The sequence below is a fragment of the Pelodiscus sinensis genome, chromosome 5 (genome assembly GCF_052426305.1).
Source record: "Pelodiscus sinensis isolate ZL-2025 chromosome 5, ASM5242630v1, whole genome shotgun sequence".
NCBI classification, from domain to species: domain Eukaryota; kingdom Metazoa; phylum Chordata; order Testudines; family Trionychidae; genus Pelodiscus; species Pelodiscus sinensis.
In genome coordinates, this window is record NC_143056.1 from 65,956,925 (window position 1) to 65,978,172 (window position 21,248).

Sequence of the window (21,248 nt, forward strand, 5' to 3'; positions counted from 1 at the left end):
CATAAGAAAGAGGGTGAAAAACATGAGCTTACCCTGTGTAAAAATTTTTGCAGAGTAAAATGGATTTATCTGGAGTTCTGGTCCCACTGGGGCGGAGTACCGGGATTCTGAAGCTAGTCCCATTGGCTGAGCTTTCCCAGAGGTAATCTGATCTCAGTATCTGTATTGCACTGCTGAGGTCTGTGACCCCATCTCTCCGTCAGCGCTAGAGGAGGCTGGAGGGCCTAGCTCAGCAAGACAGAGTAAAGGGGCACCCAAGAAGGTTGATTCAGTGGTATTTCAGCACATCAAATGACAGTCACCTGGGAAATTCTGTGACCGAATCCGTCACACATTGTGGTTGATTTTATTGTACTTCTTAGATGTGGGACAGTAGCTATCAAAGAATAGGGAAAATCTTTCTTGCCCCTTTGTGTAAGATCTCTGCAGAGAGATGTCTTGCCTTGTAGTCTAAAAGTTGAGATGTGAATTCATTTTGATCTGTGTTCCAAGGGAATTCTCAGATCAAAGGTTCTCCAATGGAAATTGGACAGGGCTCCACAGGGATGGGGCTCACTGGTCCCAATGCTGCTCTGTCTGTTTGTGGCTCTCCAGGGATGGGCTCACCAGTCTGATGGTGGGGCTCCCCTCTGCTGGGCTCCCTGACTGGCTCAGATTCCCAGGCACTGGGGCTCTCTGGTCCAGCAACATCTGTTTATGCTATCCTTATTCCTTCTAGGCATCTCCTTACTGTGTTTCTGTCTAAGTTTTTGTCTTTCTCAGTATTTGCATCTCCCAGCCTCAATTAAGATTACAAATGTTAGTGATGGAAAGACCTTATAAATCAGAGTCAAGCCCCCTACAAGTCTTGTTTTCTTGTCTTTTGGGAAATTATATATTGCATTCTCATTTAAAATGAATATTTTAAAAGGAACTGCTGCCCACCCTTCCTCAACTTTTGATTATTAGCCATGTGTTTGTTTTTGGAATATGACAGAAAATGAAGATGTGTTCAACAGGTTACTGTAGTGTTTTGGAGGAGTTTTTTAGGGCATGGGGGGATTATTCCTTTTAGAGTAAGAGCTTAACTTTTCCTAGATCATGGATTTCTTGAGGATCCATTGTCCTGTAAACTTGAACAGAGGACACTTTAAAAGGAATTTGGATTGTGTCTTGTGCAAGAAAGAGATTACTGCTTTGAAAGAGCTACAGCAGATGCTTTTTCTTGTATTCCACTGGCTCATATTATCTTTGATGGTTGCAATAAATGGACATGGTCAATTACCAATAGGAATATAAGTTGACAGACTTTTTTTTGTAGTAAGTCAAAAATATGAAAAAACCCAAAAGTTTCATAAATTAATATTCCTTTTCTTTCTCCACCCTGAAGGAGAGATCTTTCCTAGCTGACTGCTTTACTTCCAGAAGCTAAAGAGGAAGAGGAAAATTACTATTGTCTTATGCAAATTTTTTTGTTTGTTTGTTTTTTTGCGCATGCAAGACACTGAGGTCTCTGGGCAAGAATTCTCTCTCCGTATAAGCACTACGTGCAGGGCTGGTGTTTAACAAATAAAAAAATGGCTACAGTAAATTGTGTGTATTACTTATCTTGTATAGGTTTTTGTTTTTTGCTTTTGTTTTTAACTGCATATTCTAACTTGTTTTCTAAAATCCTACCAGTTCTGCTTCTGAGTAGGTGGTTATTTGAATTCACTGACAAGTTGATTGGCTAAAAGTATTTTCAAACATGTTTTTGCTTACCTTTCATATTGTTCATTTAATTTTGGTGGTTCTTGATTTTAGTTGTTGTTCTTGATTTTTAAAAGATTTTTTTAAAATCAAGAATATCTTTGCAAAGTTACTTTGGAATCATAATTCTGGTAGTATAATGTCTGTCATTCAAAATGAATAGAATGAATATTCTTATGAATACAATTCTAATGAATACAATTCTAATGAATAGAGACATAAGTAGCAGATTTCTCTTGGTCTACAGGACAATCTTTTTGTTAAATCAAAGTGATCACTGAAATCGAGCCAGAATTTTAAGGCCAAAAAACCTATCACTTCTGTAATCAGGATATCTTTTAATCTACAGACTAGAAATAACTGATATTTTACTTTTTTTGTTTGGACCATGAATTCTCGCAATTCACAAGTGTGTTTCAATATAAGATATAGCAATAAAACAAGAAAATGATAGTGAGGCCTCAAGAAATAATGTATTTGAACAATATATGGTATTTCCTATGCTAAATATTCTTATAAATTTCTTTCAACTCCTCTGGACTATAGAAGTAGAAACTTGGCAATTAAAACGTGCTTAAGTGGCTTTTATAGGTTAAAGTTAAATAGATGCTATCAATCCAATAGTAGCTCAAAAGAACTACTAAAATGAAGCTGCATTTACTGAACTGCATAAAGATTTCAGACTATAAAACTATGCTTGTTCCAGTTCTTCCCAATGCCTTTCTTCACCATTAGCCTTGCCATTTCTGACTTTTTTTGCTCAACATAGCACAAAGCAATAATTGTTTCACATCCTACTGTGTATAATTTGCATAAAATTATTCCCTGATTACAGTACATGGAATGTAATCTTTTCTATTCCATTGGTTATGAATGTGAAAGGCTTTCTGCAATTGAATGTCATGGGGATGGAGGGGGTGGGAAAAGGACAAAAAAAGTCAAAAGATTCTTCTTTACCCATCAGCTCACTAATTTGGAATTGATAGGTGTTTCCTTTTCCTCAGCTGAAGCATTCTTCTATTAACAACAACAGTAATAATTATAATTATTAATAGTGGTTCTGTAACATAGCTCATCATTGATCTCAAAGTATTTTAAAGAATAAGCCTCATAATACCTCTTTGAATCTTCAGGCCTGATTTTGCTGACAACTGCAGTACATGCAAATGTGGGATGGAATACAGCTGCTGTTCAGCAGGGTACAATGCTATGTAATGGTTTGGGGAAAGGAAGTGCAGAAGAATAGTACACCCAAAGGACACATCAGAGGGAGTTTAGATGGACAGAGTATAACATCTGAATTGGAATTTGTCCTAGACACAGCAGTAAAACCCTTACTCAGAAAAGAACTGGTGATTCCCCCCCCCCCCCCTAAAAATAACAAGGCCTTGGGTTTTTATGTCTTAAAAAAATCTAGCATCTTTATTAGCAGAGTGCATCCAAACATTACGTTGGAGCATTGATTCACTGAATTATCTACTGAAATAATTAGTTTGAAGCAAACGGGGATGTAAATCTTTCCCGTGCTAGTCTGTTTGTCCAGCATGGTCACTATCACTCAGGACAGAAACTGGCGAAAATCAGCAATGATTTCAGCTTCTGTTTTTATTTGTAGGGCCCCTAAATAGTTGCATTATGACTAAGAATTGCAGCCCATACAAACCATCAGTCAATATGTTAGAGTTCACAATTCTTCCATGTTCGGAATGTAAGAAAGCAGCTGACATAGCTAAGGGGTAGGATTAGCAGTTTACTAAACACTGGTTCTGGCAAACTTTGTTTTGCATTAAATTACCAAGTAAAAAAACCCAAAAATTCTCTCTGTGAACTCATAAGTGACCTTGAATTACTTGGTGTTTTGACTCATTTTACAAGAAACTAGTTATTCTCAAGGAGCCTGCACAGCTTCAAAGCAATATTTCCTTAAGCTCGTGGGAAATATTCTGGAATGTTTGCTTTTATACATAGTAACAACCGTGAACGGCAGAACTGCAGTATAACATGTCTTAAGTATTGAACCAGATTGCAAAAAGCTGGCTCGGTGTCTTGGCTGCTGCTTTTATCAAGTACATGTAGGATGTCTCTTTGAGCTAGGGACAATGAATTCTTCCTAAAAGTGGGAGGAATGAGGTCCTGCCCCTCCCTCCGGCCATTCCCTCCACCTGATCAGGGTTGGGGTCCAAGAGCACCCTCTGTTCCCCTGTCCTCTCACCCAGGTGGGAGAAAGGGCAGATGACTGCTACAGTAGCCCAGGCAGCTCTTACCATGGTCTAGGTGTGGTTCTTCGTCCCTTGAGGCTCTGCCCACATGCCAGGCTGGAAGTTGGAGACAGGTTGGGGTAAGAGCCATATGAGTAGCTGTGGATGCTCCACTTGCCCTGGGAGATGGGGACACGGGCTGGGGCCTGCTCTCAGTATCCCCAACCTCCAGGGCTCCAACTTCTGGCCTGTCTGGGGGGGGGGTGGAGCCTTTTGGAGAAGAGGGCCTATGGTGAAAAGTGGATGGGTAACATGTAACAAAATAAAAAACTGTTAACATCAACAATGTTGAGGGCTAAATTTGGTGAACTAAATTCTGGGAAGGTGTTGTAATCTCCATTTTTTTTCCTATGTGGAGAAAGAATTAGAACTGAATCTCTGTTGTATACTGTTAATGTGTTTCCTTTAAAATGTTTTCTGCAAATTACTTCTTAGTCATTTTTACACATAGCTACAGTTCACTTAAATATTAAATTGTCAGAAACTCTTCTCAAAGCTTCATGTAATAATCACACAGTAAAACAATTTGTTTGCTGGTGATCTGAAATGCTTTATTAACAAATAGAAATACAAAACCAGTAAACTCCTAGATTATAAACAGAATATATGTGTAGTTTTAAATTACAGGTATTGCAGAATACAAGTGAATTGTAGAATATAATTGAAAACTACTCCTTCCTTTCAGTGACCTGTTGAGACCTGAATCAAGGGATATGGCTTTCTCTTTCAATAGCTGGTGGGTGACCAAAGCACAAGAAGTCAGTACATGGCAAACAGCTCACTGCTCTGCTTTCTTACTAATGAAGTCTTGAACTATTGCATGAAATACACATAGCCTTGAATTGTAAAGTTAATAAATAAAAAGGTTTTCATTTCACCATGATGACTTAAGTATTTGTAACTTTTAAAAGAATGACCATCTTAACTCATGTTGTACACAAAAATGGCTTTTATATATGCTGTTAGTATCTTAAATTATTAAAACTCAGAAGTAAAAAGTACTTTTTTGTATATTTCTTTTAGCTTAGGCAGTGAAATCAGTGAAGTTCTTACAGGCAGGTTAACTTTTAGTCTAGTAATTGTTTAGTGACTTTTAGTCAGTTGTCTGGGTTATCACATTCTTCAGAGGAATGTTTATTGTTTTACTGTAATTACACAAATAATGTATCGAATTCTTCTGCTTGTTTTAGCTTGATATTTTACATTTTGGGTCAAGTTACAGTTAGGCTGACATTGTTCTCCACATTTATTCTGTTTAATGATTTGAGATTTTAATAAATTGTTTTAATTTTCTAATGGGTTCTAAAAGAACTCAAATGGGAAATTGCTGAACTATTATCTGTAGTTTGTAACTTATCCTTTAAATTGACATCTGTACCTAATGACTAGAAGATAGCTAACATGACACCAGTATTTAAAAAGTGCTCTAGAGGTGATCCTGGCAATTACGGACCGGTAAGTCTAACTTCAGTACCGGGCAAATTAGTCGAAATAATAGTAAAGAATAAAATTGTCAAGCACGTAGAAGAACATAATTTGTTGGACAAAAGTCAACATGGTTTCTGTAAAGGTAAATCATGTCTTACTAATCTATTAGAGTTCTTTGAAGCGGTTAACAAACATGTGGACAAGGGGGATCCAGTAGATATAGTATACTTAGATTTTCAGAAAGCCTTTGACAAGGTCCCTCACCAAAGGCTCTTGTGTAAATTACATTGTCATGGGATAAGAGGGAAGGTCCTTTCATGGATCGAGAACTGGTTAAAAGACAGGAAACAAAGGATAGGAATAAATGGTAAATTTTCAGAACGGAGAGGGGTAACTAGTGGTATCCCCCAAGGGTCAGTCCTGGGACCAAACCTTTTCAACTTATTCATAAATGATCTGGAGAAAGGGGTAAGCAACAAGGTGGTAAAGTTTGCGGATGATACTAAACTGTTTAAGATAGTCAAGACAGAAGCAGACTGTGAAGAACTTCAAAAAAGATCTCACCAAACTGAGTGATTGGGCAACAAAATGGCAAATGAAATTTAATGTGGATAAGTGTAAAGTAATGCATGTTGGAAAATAACCCCAACTATACGTACAGTATGATGGGGGCTAATTTGGCTACGACAAATCAGGAAAGAGATCTTGGAGTTATCGTGGATAGTTCTCTGAAAACTTCCACACAATGTGCAGCAGCTGTTAAGAGGCAAATAGGATGTTAGGAATTATTAGGAAAGGGATAGAAAATAAGACACAGAATATCTTACTGCCCCTGTATAAAACTATGGTACGCCCACATCTTGAATACTGTGTATAGATGTGGTCTCCTCACCTCAGAAAAGATATTTTGGCCTTAGAAAGGGTTCAGCAGCGGCGGATATAGGGCAGGGTGAGCGGGGTGGCTGCCTCGGGCTCCGCGCTTCAATAGGCCCCGCACCAGCGCCGTGTTTTTAGATTACATCACATCTCTTACCCACTTCCCTGGGGAGCCAGCCTCCCGCCAGGTTTGTGCTAGGTTAAGAGCGAAGCTGAAGTGCAGACACAGCCCCCGGGGTCAGCCACCTCTTTCTCTCTCACAACCTTAGGCTCCCCTCCCAAGTTGCCAGTTCAACTCGCAAGAGAGCGTGAGGAGAGCAAGGAATCTCGTGTGGAGCGTGAAAGAACACATCGCCTGCCTGTGTGTGGCTCATCACAGCTAGCCCCGGGGCGGATGGCTGCTGGGATCTAGAACGACATACACACACACACACGCACACACACACACACGCGCGATTAGGCCACCTGAGGACACCCGAATGCAGGGATCACCCCTCCCCAGTTTGCTCTGTCGCGCCCCGCCACTGCCCTGCACACCGCGCCTTTCGGAGAGTGGCGAGCGCTAGAGGGGGTGTTGCGATGTAGCCCGTGGCCAGGAGGGCGGGGGGCCAAGGAGCAGCAACGCGCCTATTTTTAAGCAGCCGAAAGCTCCTCAAAGCGCCCATCCCGGCGGGTTTGGGTTACCCGGGTTATAAACACAAGACACTGCCGAGGGGGGAGGGAGCCCCCGGTGCCCAGAGCGGAGCCCCAGAACATGGGGGGGGGGGGGACCAGTGGCACTTACTGCAGCATCTGTGCACAGCCCTCAGAGCCCCAGCAGCAGGCAGCCGGCAGCCAAGCGGCTGCAGCCACGCGGCGCTGCCATAGCCCGGCCAGGGCTGAGCCTGCGGAGCGAGCCCCCCTTGTGGCGGTCCTTTCCCCTCTGCTCCGCCGGGCAAACTTCTCCCAACTTCACTTCTCCTGGCCCTATTTTGCCCCCAAAAAAGGCAGGCGGGCGGTATCCCTCCACCACACTCTAACCTCGCCGGGCTAATGGGCAACCTGGAGAGAGGGCCTGTCTTGGGGCAGGCCTGCTGAGAGCCCCTGTCAGGTTAGCTTTGCTCTAGCAAGGGTTTCCTTCCCTGCTCCAGGGGCGGACGCTTGTCCAAGCCCGCGTAGGATCACAAGATATGAGGGTCAAAACGGCAGCCTGGCTACTCTGTTTCAGCCAAAATTACAATATAATTAAATGAAAATTTGTAATTATTAATGCAGAATTTTGTTTAACAATGAATTACAATATAATTAAAATAAAAATTATCCAACTAAATTAAGTTTCTATCAGATTTATCCAATTCACATTTAGTATGAAAATAGCCTTCAATCTGCGCATTTGACGCTTTTTTCTATTTTTTCTCCAAAGGGGGCCCCGCAAAATTGTGCTGCCCCGGGCCCCGCAAAACTCTCATCTGCCCCTGGGGTTCAGAAAAGGGCATCTAAAATGATTAGGGGTTTGGAACGGGTCCCATATGAGGAGAGGTTAAAGAGACTGGGACTTTTCAGTTTAGAAGAGAGGAGACTGAGGGGGGATATGATAGAGATATATAAAATCATGAGTGGTGTGGAGAGAGCCGATAAAGAAAAGTTATTTATTAGTTCCCTAAATAGAAGAACTAGAGGACACCAAATGAAATTAATGGGGAGCAGGTTTAAAACTAATAAAAGAAAGTTTTTCACACAGTGTGTAGTCAACCTGTGGAACTCCTTGCCAGAGGAGGCTGTGAAGGCTAGGACCATAACAGAGTTTAAAGAGAAGCTAGATAATTTCATGGAGGTTAGGTCCATAAAATGCTATTAGCCAGGGGATAGAAATGGTGTTCCTGGCCTCTGTTTGTCAGAGGCTGGAGAAGGATGGCAGGAGACAAATCACTTGATCATTGTCTTCGGTCCCCCCCTCTGGGGCATCTGGTGCTGGCCACTGTCGGCAGACAGGCTACTGGGCTAGATGGACCTTTGGTCTGACCCAGTACGGCCATTTTTATGTTCTTATGTAATTTTAAAAAGATATTCAATTTGCTGTTGGTTTTGATGGAATAGGGAAAGAAAAGGGAAGATGTTGGATTTTTTAGAAGTTCATATTTAAAGGATGTAAATACTCCATCTATGATCATATATAGGTTTCCAGTTTTCATCTGAAAGGGTGAGGTAATTGATCTTGGTTTGTAATGTTCAAGCCAGAACTGAAAGATTAGCAGGAAATTACAAAGGGCCACTTCGGGCAGCCAAACCTATAGGCTTATTCTGCAAACTATATAGTGGTTGTATTAATGATGTTTGCTTAGTTTTTAAGATACTCTCTCATTTTCTATATAGAACATGTAGCTTTTTTACGTTGGAAAAAATGTTTAAAGTGTGACCACCTGATCACTGCATAGTGGGACAGCTTTCCTCTTCTTTCTTCTAAAAATTATATTGAAATATGGGAATCTGAAGCTAGTAATGAAAATAACTTACTCTGATTCTTATCTATTTTGCTTATCAAAATAGTTACTTTCTACATCTCCCTCAGTTTCTTGGCATCATTTGGATATGCCAAAGATTAGAACTTGAGGTGCATTTGAGACCTTCTGAAGTATATGCTGCGCTCTCAAGAGGCCCATTCAGACTAAACAATGCCAAAACACAGGAAATTCTCGTCCAATAGTGTGAGTTGGAGCAAATTTGCTTCTACTCCAAATAGAGAAGAATGATGCCACAACAATTAAATTTAAAAATGGAAACCCTGACTCGTAGGACTTCCTATTATTTTAAAGACTTGTTTACATGACTTTTTATATAATCCTTTCCTCTCCTTTTTCTACATCTTACCTATTTTGTTTCTTTACAGCACTGCCAGCTGATCTCATGTGAAGGGTGAGAAGCCAGTTTGTGATTATGAATGTATATATTACAGGGTTAAGAGGTGTTTTCCAGTGCAGTGATCTTTAAGATCCAATTAGTAGCCAAAATTCCAACTTGCATCACCCGAGTAAGAAAAAACAAATACTGACAACTGATGTAAAAAAAGCTAAAATGCAGTGATTTCATTATATGCTACATGATGCTACACTGTTACTTGAGGATTACACATTGTGCAGATATATATCCTTTAAACAGTTTGGATTAGTACATTTTTGTAACAAATGTTTTTCTAACAAAAGTAGTATAAGAAGATACTGCTGGTACTATGGTGCTCTATTTTTTGTTTACTCACTTATATGTTTGTTTCGTATATATGCTTGCTTTTTTTATTCATAAAATCTATAAAAAGTCCATCAAAATCACAACAGGATTTGAGTCTTGAAACTCTTCCCTAAATCATTACTTAAGGGCTTCTTTAAACTACCACTTTTGCCTGTATAAGTTATGGTGCTCAAAGGTGGAAAGAAAAACAACCATGAGCAACAAAAAGTGTCAATGACAGAATGTGGTGTGTCCAGCACTGTAATGATGGGGGAAGCTTTCTTGCCAACAAAACTGCATGCGGGCTTGTGAAGATGGTTTTATGATGTTGATGGGAGAGAAAAGATGTTAAGAAGAGGTAATTGACTAATCGTGTAGTCGATTAAATTTGTATCTACTACACGATTAGTCAATAAGGGGCCCCACTCTGGCTCTGCAGTGTAAATGTAGTAGGAGCCGGGTGGGCAGATCCTCAGCAGGGGTAGGTCCAGGACCCAGAGCCAGCAGGGACTGAGCAGTCTTGGCTCACACTGGGTCCCAAGCCACTGTGCCTCCACTTCCCCATCTCTCCCTCCCACCCCGGAGACAGTACTGGTGGGAACTGGCTTTTAAGCTGGCTTCCCCCAGCACCGGCTCCTGCTGCCTAAAGGGGCAGGGAGGGCGGGAGGGGGAGGGGAACAAGTAGTCGAGTAGTGACTTGACTACCCAATAAGCCTAGGCTTATCAGGTAGTCAATTACTCAACTAGTCGCTTTCATCCCTGTGTGCATATAGAGCAGCTACATGAGCAATTTTACAGCACCAGAATTGCATCTGTGTAGCTGTAAGCTAGCTAATGTAGACGTACACGAGGACAAGGGATGTGAATGGTTAACCAGTAAATCTCACCCTTAATGGTTGAGGATTAACAGTTACGGTTAACTGATGGGGGCTGGAGCAGTGGGGAGGCTGTTCTAGCCCAGTCGTGGCAGGTAAGGTGGCCGATCCCACTGCCTGCCTCATTTAATCAGTTAACCAATTAAACATAATGTCTAACTAGTTAACTAAACGAGATTTAACATCCCTACCTAGGACGGTCCCCAGATTACTACCTATGTCCTTCAGAAGCCTGTCCTGGTAGGGCACTTTCAAGCAGGGAGAATTTGTAGAGTCCTAGTTGGATACAAAATTCATAATCATATCTGATGCACACTCTACAAACATGGTCCAGAGATATAAGTCCGAAATCTGCAAAAATTTGCAGGGCTCTAAAAATTTGTTCCCAACCAAGAGGGAACAAGAGGGAAACTGCCTCTACATGGACCTGATTCTGCAAGGCCTTTGTGACGTAGTGGGGGTACTTGCTGGGCTGTGGTGACCCCTGCTGTCTGGAGCAAGACCCAGCAGGGAAAACCTCACTAGGCAGAGGTAATGCCAAACTTGTTGAACCAGTGGCCAGACACCCCCCATGGAGAGGAAGGAATGCTGCCCTGACTGGGGGGCAGGGCTGGAAGGGAATTTAGTTAGTTACTGTCTGGGAGCATGGAGGAGAGCCTAGGGAAAGAGGCTGGAGTTTAGGGGCCCAGTCTCCCCCATCTCAAGGGGGCCTGAGGCATCCTAGCCCAGCTCTGTGACCAGACTACATCTGTGCTGTGCTGTATCCTGGAGAGGCAATAAACTTCCTCTAGTCCACCGGCTGGTGCAGTCTGTTTGTGCCATTTCGGGGTGCAGGAGACGGGGGACCCCAACGCGCCATCACAGCCTTTTAGGAGGGTCTAAGCAACCTCAACTCTCTTGCAGGGTGGGGCACTTTATTACCTTGTGCTTAATTATGTATATGCACAAAAGTCTGTCTGATGGTTTAAATTTGCCCCAAACCATAGGTTTACAGCAATGCAATTGGGGTGGTGAATCATCACATTATTTCCAGCAGAATGGCACTTATTTTGTAAGGTAAAGAACATCAATTACAAATTTCTTAACTGTGCTCTGAAGCTTTCTAGCTGATAGTGAGGCACATTTTCTTCCTTTGTTCACTGTGAATTTTAACACGAACGTATATAATGGAATTTGAGGAATCATAATGTAGAAGTGGGCTGTGCCCACGAAAGCTCATGATACCATCTACATTTTTGTTAGTCTGTAAGGTGCTCCAAGACTATTAGGTGGTTTTAGAGTTTTTTCAATTACAGACTAACACGGCTACCCCTCTGAAACATCTGATAATTTTTGCTAATATTTCATTTATGGAGGTGGTCTCGTCTGTCATGTGGTGAAAAGCCAGTTATTGATCTCTTAGACATTAAACCTAGTGTTTTCTGCCTTTATAAAAATAAACACAATTGCTTGTGTTGTTTTTGAAAAGTATTCTATTTGTGGAGGTGACTACTTGGATCATTTTCCTGTTATTTTGTTAATTTCTAAAATAGAAGGTCCTATTACTCCTCTAATTTCAGCCTAAATTTTCACAGAATCAGCAGTTTAATTTCATTAAATTATTACCACTATTATTGTTTACAGAATAGATCAGTGAGCCAGCAGTGACTTTTTAAAAAATCAGTCAAAATTCTGATTCTCACCTCTCACTGAGTGCACTGGTAAGATACAATGAGAATTTCAGGACATCAGGATTTGATAATAAGTTAGGACTGGTCCTGGTAAAATGCCAAGTTATTGCAGTCTGTGCAAAACAAGTGTTATTTACCATAGATAACATGGAGTTGAAAAATCCTTATTGCTCATAGTATTCCCCTGGCTCTGCAAACTTGGTTTTCAACGCTGTCTGTGCAAATCTGCTACATTTTTCTTCCATGATGTTATTCTGAGATTTATATTTGGGATACCCTGATACACAAACCAGCCTTTTCCAAGATACATTTAAAACAGATCCCTCATTTCCCTTTTATAATTTCAGTAGTCTGTTTTTAAAGATCTAAAAGAATCAGGAAAAAGATCTGGTATATCATGCTTTTAAAATTCATGCTACCAAGATTGGATTATAATTAAAAGGCCTCAAATATCTTTAAAATTTGCATTGTGCATTTTAAACTGAAGCTGCTTTTGTAGTTCTCATAGTGTTTCTCTCAAAAAGATATGCACAGTTTCTATATACTACTTAATATCAATCACCCTACTAAATTGGCAAATAATTAATTCAATACATGTTAATTAAATGAAAAGTAAGAGGATGTAGATGAGGGTGGGCAAAAGGGCTTCCATGGGCTGGATGCGGCCCACCAAGCAGGTTTATCTGGCCTGTGGACACCCTGCTGCTCCCCCACCCCCATCCAGGGCTTGGGGACGCAAAGTCACCTTCCCTGCCAGTGCTGTGTGCCCTTTGCAGGGCTAGGGCAGAGAGCAAGAGACTTCACGTGATCGCCCCACCTCCAGGCAAAATCTAGGTCTGGGGGCAGGGGGAAGTCCCACCCTGCCCTGCAAAGGGAGTGCAGTGCTGAGAGTCAACCATCAGCTGAGCAGCTGGCAGTTGACTTTAAGTGTGGTGCCCCCTTGCAGAGTGAGGGCAGTGAGTAAGAGTCTTCCCGTGCTTCCCCCGCCCCCAGGCCCTGATTGACCTGGGGGAATGGGAGCACACAAAGTCTCCTCCTACTGCCAGGGATGCGGGTGCCTAGAGGGAACTGCCAGCTGTTCCTTCTGGGAGAGGCAGGGCAAAGACTTCATGCGGTCCCGCACCCCCAGACTAATCAGGGTTTGTGGGTGGGGAAGCACAGAAGTGTCCTGGCCCCTCCCTTTCTGTCCAAAGACCCACTCCTTCTGGGGTGGCCTAGGACCACTTAAAAAATGTCTGAGATAGCCCCCATCTAAAATTATTGCCCACCCCGATGTAGGCTATAGAAGTTATCCATATATTGCTGACTTACCAAGACAACAGTAAATTCCATATAATATGGCCGAGCAGTGAGCAAATATATTTATCCAACAAATGTTTACAGCAGATGTTTACAAAGTTATATAAACATTCCAGTTTTGTGAGTATTTTAATGGAAAAAGTATTAACGACTATCCAAAGACTAGGCAAAGGCCTCAGTGGCAAAATACAAGTGTCCACTTGTTCTCAAGTCATTACTCACATTAAATGCCTATAACTTTTTGATGTTGCATTGCACCCATTCCATCCTGACTTCCATGTCTTCTCGATGCTCTTCCAAAAATATATTGACACTTATTGCAGAAGAGAATGCAAATGTATTATCTATATAAATATATACGTCTTTCATAAAGAAGGCCACATTCCAAAGCCAAATGCTTGACTGTTTTAGTATCTTGAAAACTTGTTTTTATTTTTGTTTTTTGAAATAGTCATAGTATAGTCACTAAATCTGGATTTTAAATCCACTGCAAGACATTTTTGAAACCTTGCCTCCTTGGAAGATTTTTAAAATGGAAAAGAACAATAGATGAATTTTGTGCCTCTTTTTGATTAGCCATTTCCTAGAATTGAAGGCACCTTATTAATTTTAGCCTTGGCCCACATCTATACCTAAGTGGAAGTTAAAATTAAGACACACAACTCCAGCTACATTAATTGCATAGCTAAAGTCAACATACCTTAATTCAAACTTTTGCACCATCTCCACAGTGGGAAATCAATGGGAGCAAACGCTTCCATCAACTTCCCTTACTCCTTGTGATTCGAGGAGTGCCAGTGTCAGTGAGGGTGCCGTCAGCGTTCAATTTAACGGATCTTTTCTAGACCTGCTAAATCGGATGCTGGGAGATTGACTGCTACAGTGTTGATCTCTGCATAAGTATAGATATTTGGGGGATTTTGTAATATCATTTTCCACATGTGACATCTATATCATATAGATATTATATTTCTTCTGTTTAACTTTTACTTTTCTGGTAGTGTTGCTAATGAGGCCACTTATTTTTTTATCGAGACTAGTTTGATGTGAGATCATTTATGCTCAGACTGTGATTTGTGTTCCAAATTTCATTACATTTTGTAATCTCATTTCAGACTCAGCAGAGATTTAGGCATCTTTTCTATAATGGATCATCATACAGAATTGGGACTGTTGGGAGGAACTAGGCCCATCCAGTTTGTACCAATTTCTCTTTCAGTCTCTGTTTGTAACCCTGACATGACTCAGCCTCTAAGTCAGGGGTGGGTCAATTCTGGCCGATGGCTGAATCAGGTCTGCAGGGTTAGTCCCTGGCAGGGCTCCCAACTCCATGTTTACCTGCACCTCTGCAGGTATCAGAGGATCGCAGCTCTTGTTGGCCATGAATCACTGTTCTGTCCACAGTGCTTCCCACTGCTCGCATTGTCCACGAACAGCGTTTGCAGCCAACCAGAGCTGTGATTCTCGGATACCTGCAGAGGTGCAGGTAAACTTAGTGGTGGTGGCAAGGAGTCCTGTGGCACCTTATAGACTAACGGAAGTGTTGAAGCATAAGCTTTCATGGGCAAAGTGTATGATAGGCTTAGATCTGGGGTCTGCGGGGGGGGGGGGGAAGAGGGGGAGTGCAGGAGTGTTATGATGCCACGGCCAGACAGGGGCTTGGCCCCAATTGGGGGTTTGTTGGTCAGGCTTCATTTTTAAATAAAATACTGTCTCAAACAAAAAAAGTTTCTGCATTGTCTTTATTTATGAGAAGGGCAGGGAACCTGTTTTGAGTCAGGGGTCACTGACCTACAGAAAAGTCAGTTGGGGGCCACACAAGGGAGATGCAAAAAAAATAAAAAAGAGCCCAAGCCTTCACTAATGTGTCCCCAACTGTGTTGGTGGGAGCAGGGGACATGGTACTGGGGAAGGGTGCTAGTGGGTGCTGGGGCAGGGTGCCAGTCAGGAACAGAGGAGGGGGGACAGGGTGCCGGGGGGGGCAGGGTTCTGCAGCAAGGGACAGGGTGCCAGTGGGAACAGGATGCCAGTGGGAGCAGGGGACAGGTTTCTGCAGGAGGGGACAGGGTGCCAGTGGGGGCAGGGCACAGGGTGTTGCTGGGCGTAGGGAGTCCCATACACCCACCTCCTCCCGGGACTCCTCCCTCACCCCCCCTCCCCCTGCAGAGGAGGGAAACCCCGTCGCGCGCCTCCTCTGGGGCCAACTCCCCCCTCCCACAGAGCAGGGAAGCCCCAGCGCATGCCTCCTCTGGGGACTCCCTCTCCCCCCCAAGTTCCTAGTACACCACAGATCTGGGGGAGGGGAGCAGCCAGCGCACTTCTGGAACCTCCGGAAGTGGTGCGCAGCTACAGGACTTCCGTCCACCCCACAGGAAGCTGGCACTACTTCCATTGTCGCTGGAGGTAAGTAGTGGGGCTTCTTGGGGGTGGAGGGAAATGGGGGAGACCCGAACGCCTCATGATCGACTGGCTGAGTCCTCACGATCGAACGGTTGATCACTATTGACAGGTTGGTTACCACGGCCATAACTCTAGTTGCTGACTGGTGGCCTTGCTGAGCTTTAGCAACTGTGAAATGTTTTTGTTTCTTTAATGACAGTACTGCTGCAGTTTTGAAAGTGGTTGGTCTGAAATATATTCCTATAGTGTTCTAAAATAGTTCTGGACTTCAGAAAATATTGGTGCACTGAGAATCACTGTATTTAGGTCCAAGTGCTCTGCAACAGTACTCTAATCAGAGAAACACTTGGAGGTAACTGACCTGGGATCATGGCAGCATAGAATGTTTGATTTACTATTAGCTACCTCTGTTTTACAACATAAGTGTTCATTTTCAAGCTAGGGGCTGAGAATGCTGCTTCTACAGCAATGTAAAGCCTCTGTCAAAATCTGAAGATACCCAGGGTTGAAAAGCTAAAGTAAGAGGAGTTGATGTTTTACTGAGTGCCATAACAATTGATTACCTAAAACATCTCAAAAGCCTTCTTTGATGCCACGTTAGAGTATATAAAACAGGATGCACCTTCAAATATTGTGTGCCCAGCTCCAACTACATTTAAACTGAAGAGTCACAGCAGGGGTACCAAGTGCCCCCCCATCAACTAATCAAGTAGTCGATGGAACTTCCATCAACTACTCGATTAGCTGATTAATCACAATTTAACATCCCTGCTCCACTCTTCACTGTTCTTTCCTTTCCCACCAATTTACCCTTAAAACTCCCAAGCAGCCCTCAGAACTAAACTAAAGCATACAAAGGTACCTTTAATGTGGCATGGGAGTTAGGGTGGAACAGCTACTGCACTTCAAATTCACACTCAAGTTTATTTCACAGAAGCCTCTGTGCATGGAGAATCTGCTGCCTCCATGCAATTCCTTCCCCGTTTCAGATCCCAATACTTACCCTCTGCTAATTAGAATCATAGATCACTAGAACTGGGAGAGACCTCTAGAGGTCATCAAGTCCAGTCCCCTGCCCTCACAGCAGGACCAAGCACCATCTAGACCATTTAGTTCTTGGTCTTAGAGCAGGGATGGGCAATAAAAAAATGGCAGCCCACAGGGTTAGTCCCTGGCAGACCACCACCACTAAGTATCAGAGAGGTAGTCGTGTTAGTCTGAATCTGCAAAAGCGGCGAGGAGTCCTGTGGCACCTTATAGACTAACAGAAGTGTTAGAAATGCACCAGAGATATCCCGGAAAAACTCTTCTGCATCCAGGGATGCGTTTGTTCTTCCACTTTTTTTACTGGAAGAGCAAACATGCTCTTTCGGTAACCCCTGTATTCTTCGTTCCATGAGGAATAAGGGGGCTTCTGAAAGAAGGAGTTTTTCTGACATTTGGTCCAGTCTAGACAGGCCAAATGTTGGAAAAACCTCTCCCTACAGAAGAATCGAAAAAAAAGCGGCACTATAGAGTGTATAAGGGCTGGGGATAGTAAGTGATGGAAAGGAGGAGAATAGAGTGGGTGGGGCTTCAAGGAAGGATGGGGCGGTAGATCTTGGCTTGTTCTGACATTTAAAAAGTGATCTTGGGTGTAAAAAGGTTGGAGACCATTGAGTTACGGGATATTTGAGGCAGTTTTCTATTAGCAAACATTTGCTCCCTGAAGCACGGACAGTTCTGCAGACCTTACTCTCGAGCAGTCCCCTTGAAGTCCACAGAATTGATTGTGTGAGGTAATAACTGCAGGATCCGGTCCATATTCTGATTGGATATTTATTCAGTTATTTTAAAAAGCACATTTCCCTTTCCACAGAAACCAATGAGATGAAAACAGATGCTGAAACACTACTACAAAGCAACCTCCAAGAATACTCTAACCCCAAATCAAATTCCTGCGGTTACATTTTCCCACAGCTCAAAGAAGGCCTCATGGACAAAATGCTGCTTATGATCTTATTTTATATTTCAAATGTGTATGTGATGAGAAATTTTTAAAAAGCCTAGTGGTGTCTGGGTGCTTTTAGGAGAGAACAGTGCTGCAAGAGAACAGTTTCCCAGTAGCTCTGAGAGAATATGAATTTATTACTGCATCCTTCTGTCCAGCATTCTGGGCAGAAAGAAAACATTTTTTTTAACCATTGCCACACCAGATGCAAACTCTTTATCCTCACCTACAAGGTCCTTCATAATTTCAGCCCTATTTTTTTCCCTTTTCTTCTTATTCAGTATTTTTGTCTTATCATTGCTGTAGCCATCTTTTTCCAATCTCTGCTCCATGTCTTCTTTGGACTTAGAACACAGTCTGAAATTCTGGCTGCCAGGAAGTCAATAGACATTTTAACCAGTGACTTAATCGAAGCCAGGATCTCACCCACTCATGTGTCCTGCTGTCTTGTCTCCTATTCTTGCACTTCTTTAAAAAAATAAAGATAGGAAATTCTTCAGGACAGAGAATAGATCTTATTTATGTCTGTAAAAACTGTGCCATATAAATGTTATTAATACATGAAAAATTTCCTCTATTAAAAACATGCAGTTTCAGATTACAGGATGATGATGATCTGTTCAGCATAGTTTTAATCCATCATATTACAGTGTCTGGCTATATTTTCAGACAGTATATGTTGATAAAGGTGTTCTATATGGTTATACAAGTCTGTCTTCCTGCTTGAACTTTCCAGGGGCTGTCATTCCTGATGCAGAATACTTTGTTAGACATTCTGCCACTGCTCGTGAACTACAACTGACATTTGACTTCTGGCTCAGATGGTTTATTATCAGAGAATACAAATAGCCAAGTTGTTCTTGATTAATGAAATATGCGTATAGTCTCAGCCTTGAGTGGAGTTGGAACTTTATTGCATTTTCTGCATCTGTTGTGTTTTTAACTGTAATATGACCTGCAAATTGAAGTCTCAAGAGTTTTTATTTTTGATACCTCTGTTTATTATTATTATTATTGCTTGGGATTGGGGTAAATTGTCCCTTCAGTGTATTTGTTCTCTTTATCCACCATTGCTAAGATTAATACATTGACATATCTGTGAAAGAAACCAAGTTGGCTGAATTTTTGCAGCAAGTATGGTATATAGCTAACTTTTTGCATGAGTAGAAAAGATTTTTATACTTAAAATATTTTTCTTTGAAAGGCTGTAACCATACTCAGTTAATGTATCCTGTGCTGGAGGACTTAGCAGTTGACGGCTTGTGTAAAGGGGACTCCAGAGCCCTGTGCATGCTGCCGAGGAGACAATACTGTAGTGGAGTGGGGATTTGGTATATTGGGGATGGGATCAGTGTGTTGGGCACAGTCAACTCCAAGCAGGAAAAAAACAAAGTAGGATCTGAGCAGCAAGTAAAATCTGCTACTTTCTGCCATGCTTAGCAATAGCCAACCTTTGGCCTTGATGATTGGAATAGTCAGCTCTTTTATGCTATGTCTACCCTGCAGAGTTTTTGTGCAAAACCAGCCATTTTTGCACAAAAACTTGTGGAGCGTCCACACTACAAGCGCGTTCTTGTGCAAGAAAACGTAGAGTTAATTGTAAGAACACAGGGGTTTTTGCACAAGAGTTATTCCTCTTTCTATGAGGAGTAAGCCTTTTGTGTAGACAGGCAACAGGCTAAAATGGCCATCAGAGCTTTCTTGCGCAAGAGAGTGTCCACACTGCCATGGATGCTCTTGCGCAAAAGCACATGGCAGTGTGGTCGTTCTCTTTCGCAAAAAGTTCTTGCTCAAAATTCCTGCAGTGTAGATGTGGCTTTATTATTTTGTATTATTTACATTGCTGGAGTGCCTTGTGGCTGTAGAATTGATCCAGGACACCACACAGCACAAAAAGAAAGTCCCTGACTCAAATAGCTTGCAATGTAAGTATAAGACAAGAGAAAACAGATGGACAGACGGGGGGAAAAGTCAGCCTTACCCAAAGTAGAGATGTGAATGTTTAACGGGTTAACCAGTAAGCCAGAGCAGCCCTGGTCCATGTGGGACGGGGCATGGCACTCTAGCTGGTCCACCATGAGTAGGGGAGCTGGTCCAGCCCAGCCAGGCTGGAGCGCCCCTTCCCCCACCAGTTAAACATAACATTTAACTGGTTAACCAGTTAAATTGGATTTTACATCCCTAATCCAAAGAGCAATTAATAATGGTTCACAGTTACATTTGGAAGCCCTAATTAATTGGGTCTTACAGGAATCTGTCCTGGATCTGGTACTATTGAATATTTTCACCAATGAGTTGGATAGTGGAGAGAAGAATATGGTTGTAACATTTGAGGATGAAGCCAAACTAGGAGCATATGCAAGTGCTTAGGAGAACAGGATTAGAATTAAAAATGATCTTGATAAACTGGTCTGCAATCAGCAAGACGAAATCAAATGCATAGCTCTCAAACAGGGAATAACTGGCTCAGTGGTAATACTGCAGAAAAGGATCTGATGTTATAGAGGATCAATATTGAATGAGTTAGAGACACAGTTGCAAATAATATTCTGGGGCATATTAATATAAATGTTATAGGGTAGAACATAGGATGTAATTGTCCTGCTCTCTTTGTCACTCATGAGCCTTCAGCTGGACTACTGTATTTAATTTTGGCCAACCCACCTTAAGAAAGATAGGCAAATTAGAGAGAGTTCAGGGGAGGGCAACAAAAATTGTTTTAGAAAAAGTTTAGAAACCTGATCTTTGAGGAAAGGTTAAAACAAATGAGCACATATGTTAGTCCCATTAAATAAAAGACAAATGGGATGGAAGTTTTTATCATTTTAGGCTTAAAATAGACTAATGATGTTTGAATGGCAGTGGGCGTTTCCAAGGAGGGGGAAAGACTGAGTGCATTTTTTTCCTTTGTCGTTCCAGGTTTTCCAGGACCTTGGCACCTCAGTGCTGTCTGGTGCTTTTAAGGGTTACAATATCTGTCTTTTTGCATATGGACAGACCGGTTCAGGAAAAACATATACGATGATGGGAACTCCAGTGAGTAACAGCCTGCATAACACTGTTTTGTTTTTCATGTGTTTGTTAAATTTAAGTTCATGATTAAGATCCCAGTTAAGCCAAATGTTTAAGTATGTTTTATTTGGGATTACTGTGCTTAAAATTAAGTACATAATTAAGACCATAGCTAAATAGCATAGGTTAAAATAATTAATATAAAGAAATCAGGTTTTCTACCGAACATATACTTCTTTGTATCAGCCAGCCTCAGTCTCTAAAAAATATTCTACTGCCACTGTTTTTGATAATCAGACAACCATGTAGAAGTTAAATTACTTTTGCTAATTAAAATTTGGAATAATTGTTTGTGCCATCTTTTCTGCTGCATTTCTGTGAGAAGACTTAGCCGTCTGAGGTGATCATACTTGTTTCACTTCCAATAATTAAATGAATTTAAATAGAAGCTTTGGAGATGAAACAGTAGCATATTCTCCTCAAAGCCACTCTGTTCTAAGATATTTGAGTG

The 21,248-nt window shown here is 41.8% G+C and overlaps 1 protein-coding gene across 2 annotated transcripts in view; it reads left to right on the top strand.

The window, feature by feature from the left end:
- Positions 1–21,248, top strand: part of STARD9 (StAR related lipid transfer domain containing 9) — a 132,808-nt gene that overhangs the window by 27,273 nt on the left and 84,287 nt on the right. For both annotated transcript variants that reach the window (XM_006135403.5, XM_075927239.2), the window contains exon 4: positions 20,645–20,761. In XM_006135403.5, coding sequence (XP_006135465.3) covers positions 20,645–20,761 — 117 coding nt within the window. The remainder of the gene's footprint in view (positions 1–20,644; positions 20,762–21,248) is intronic.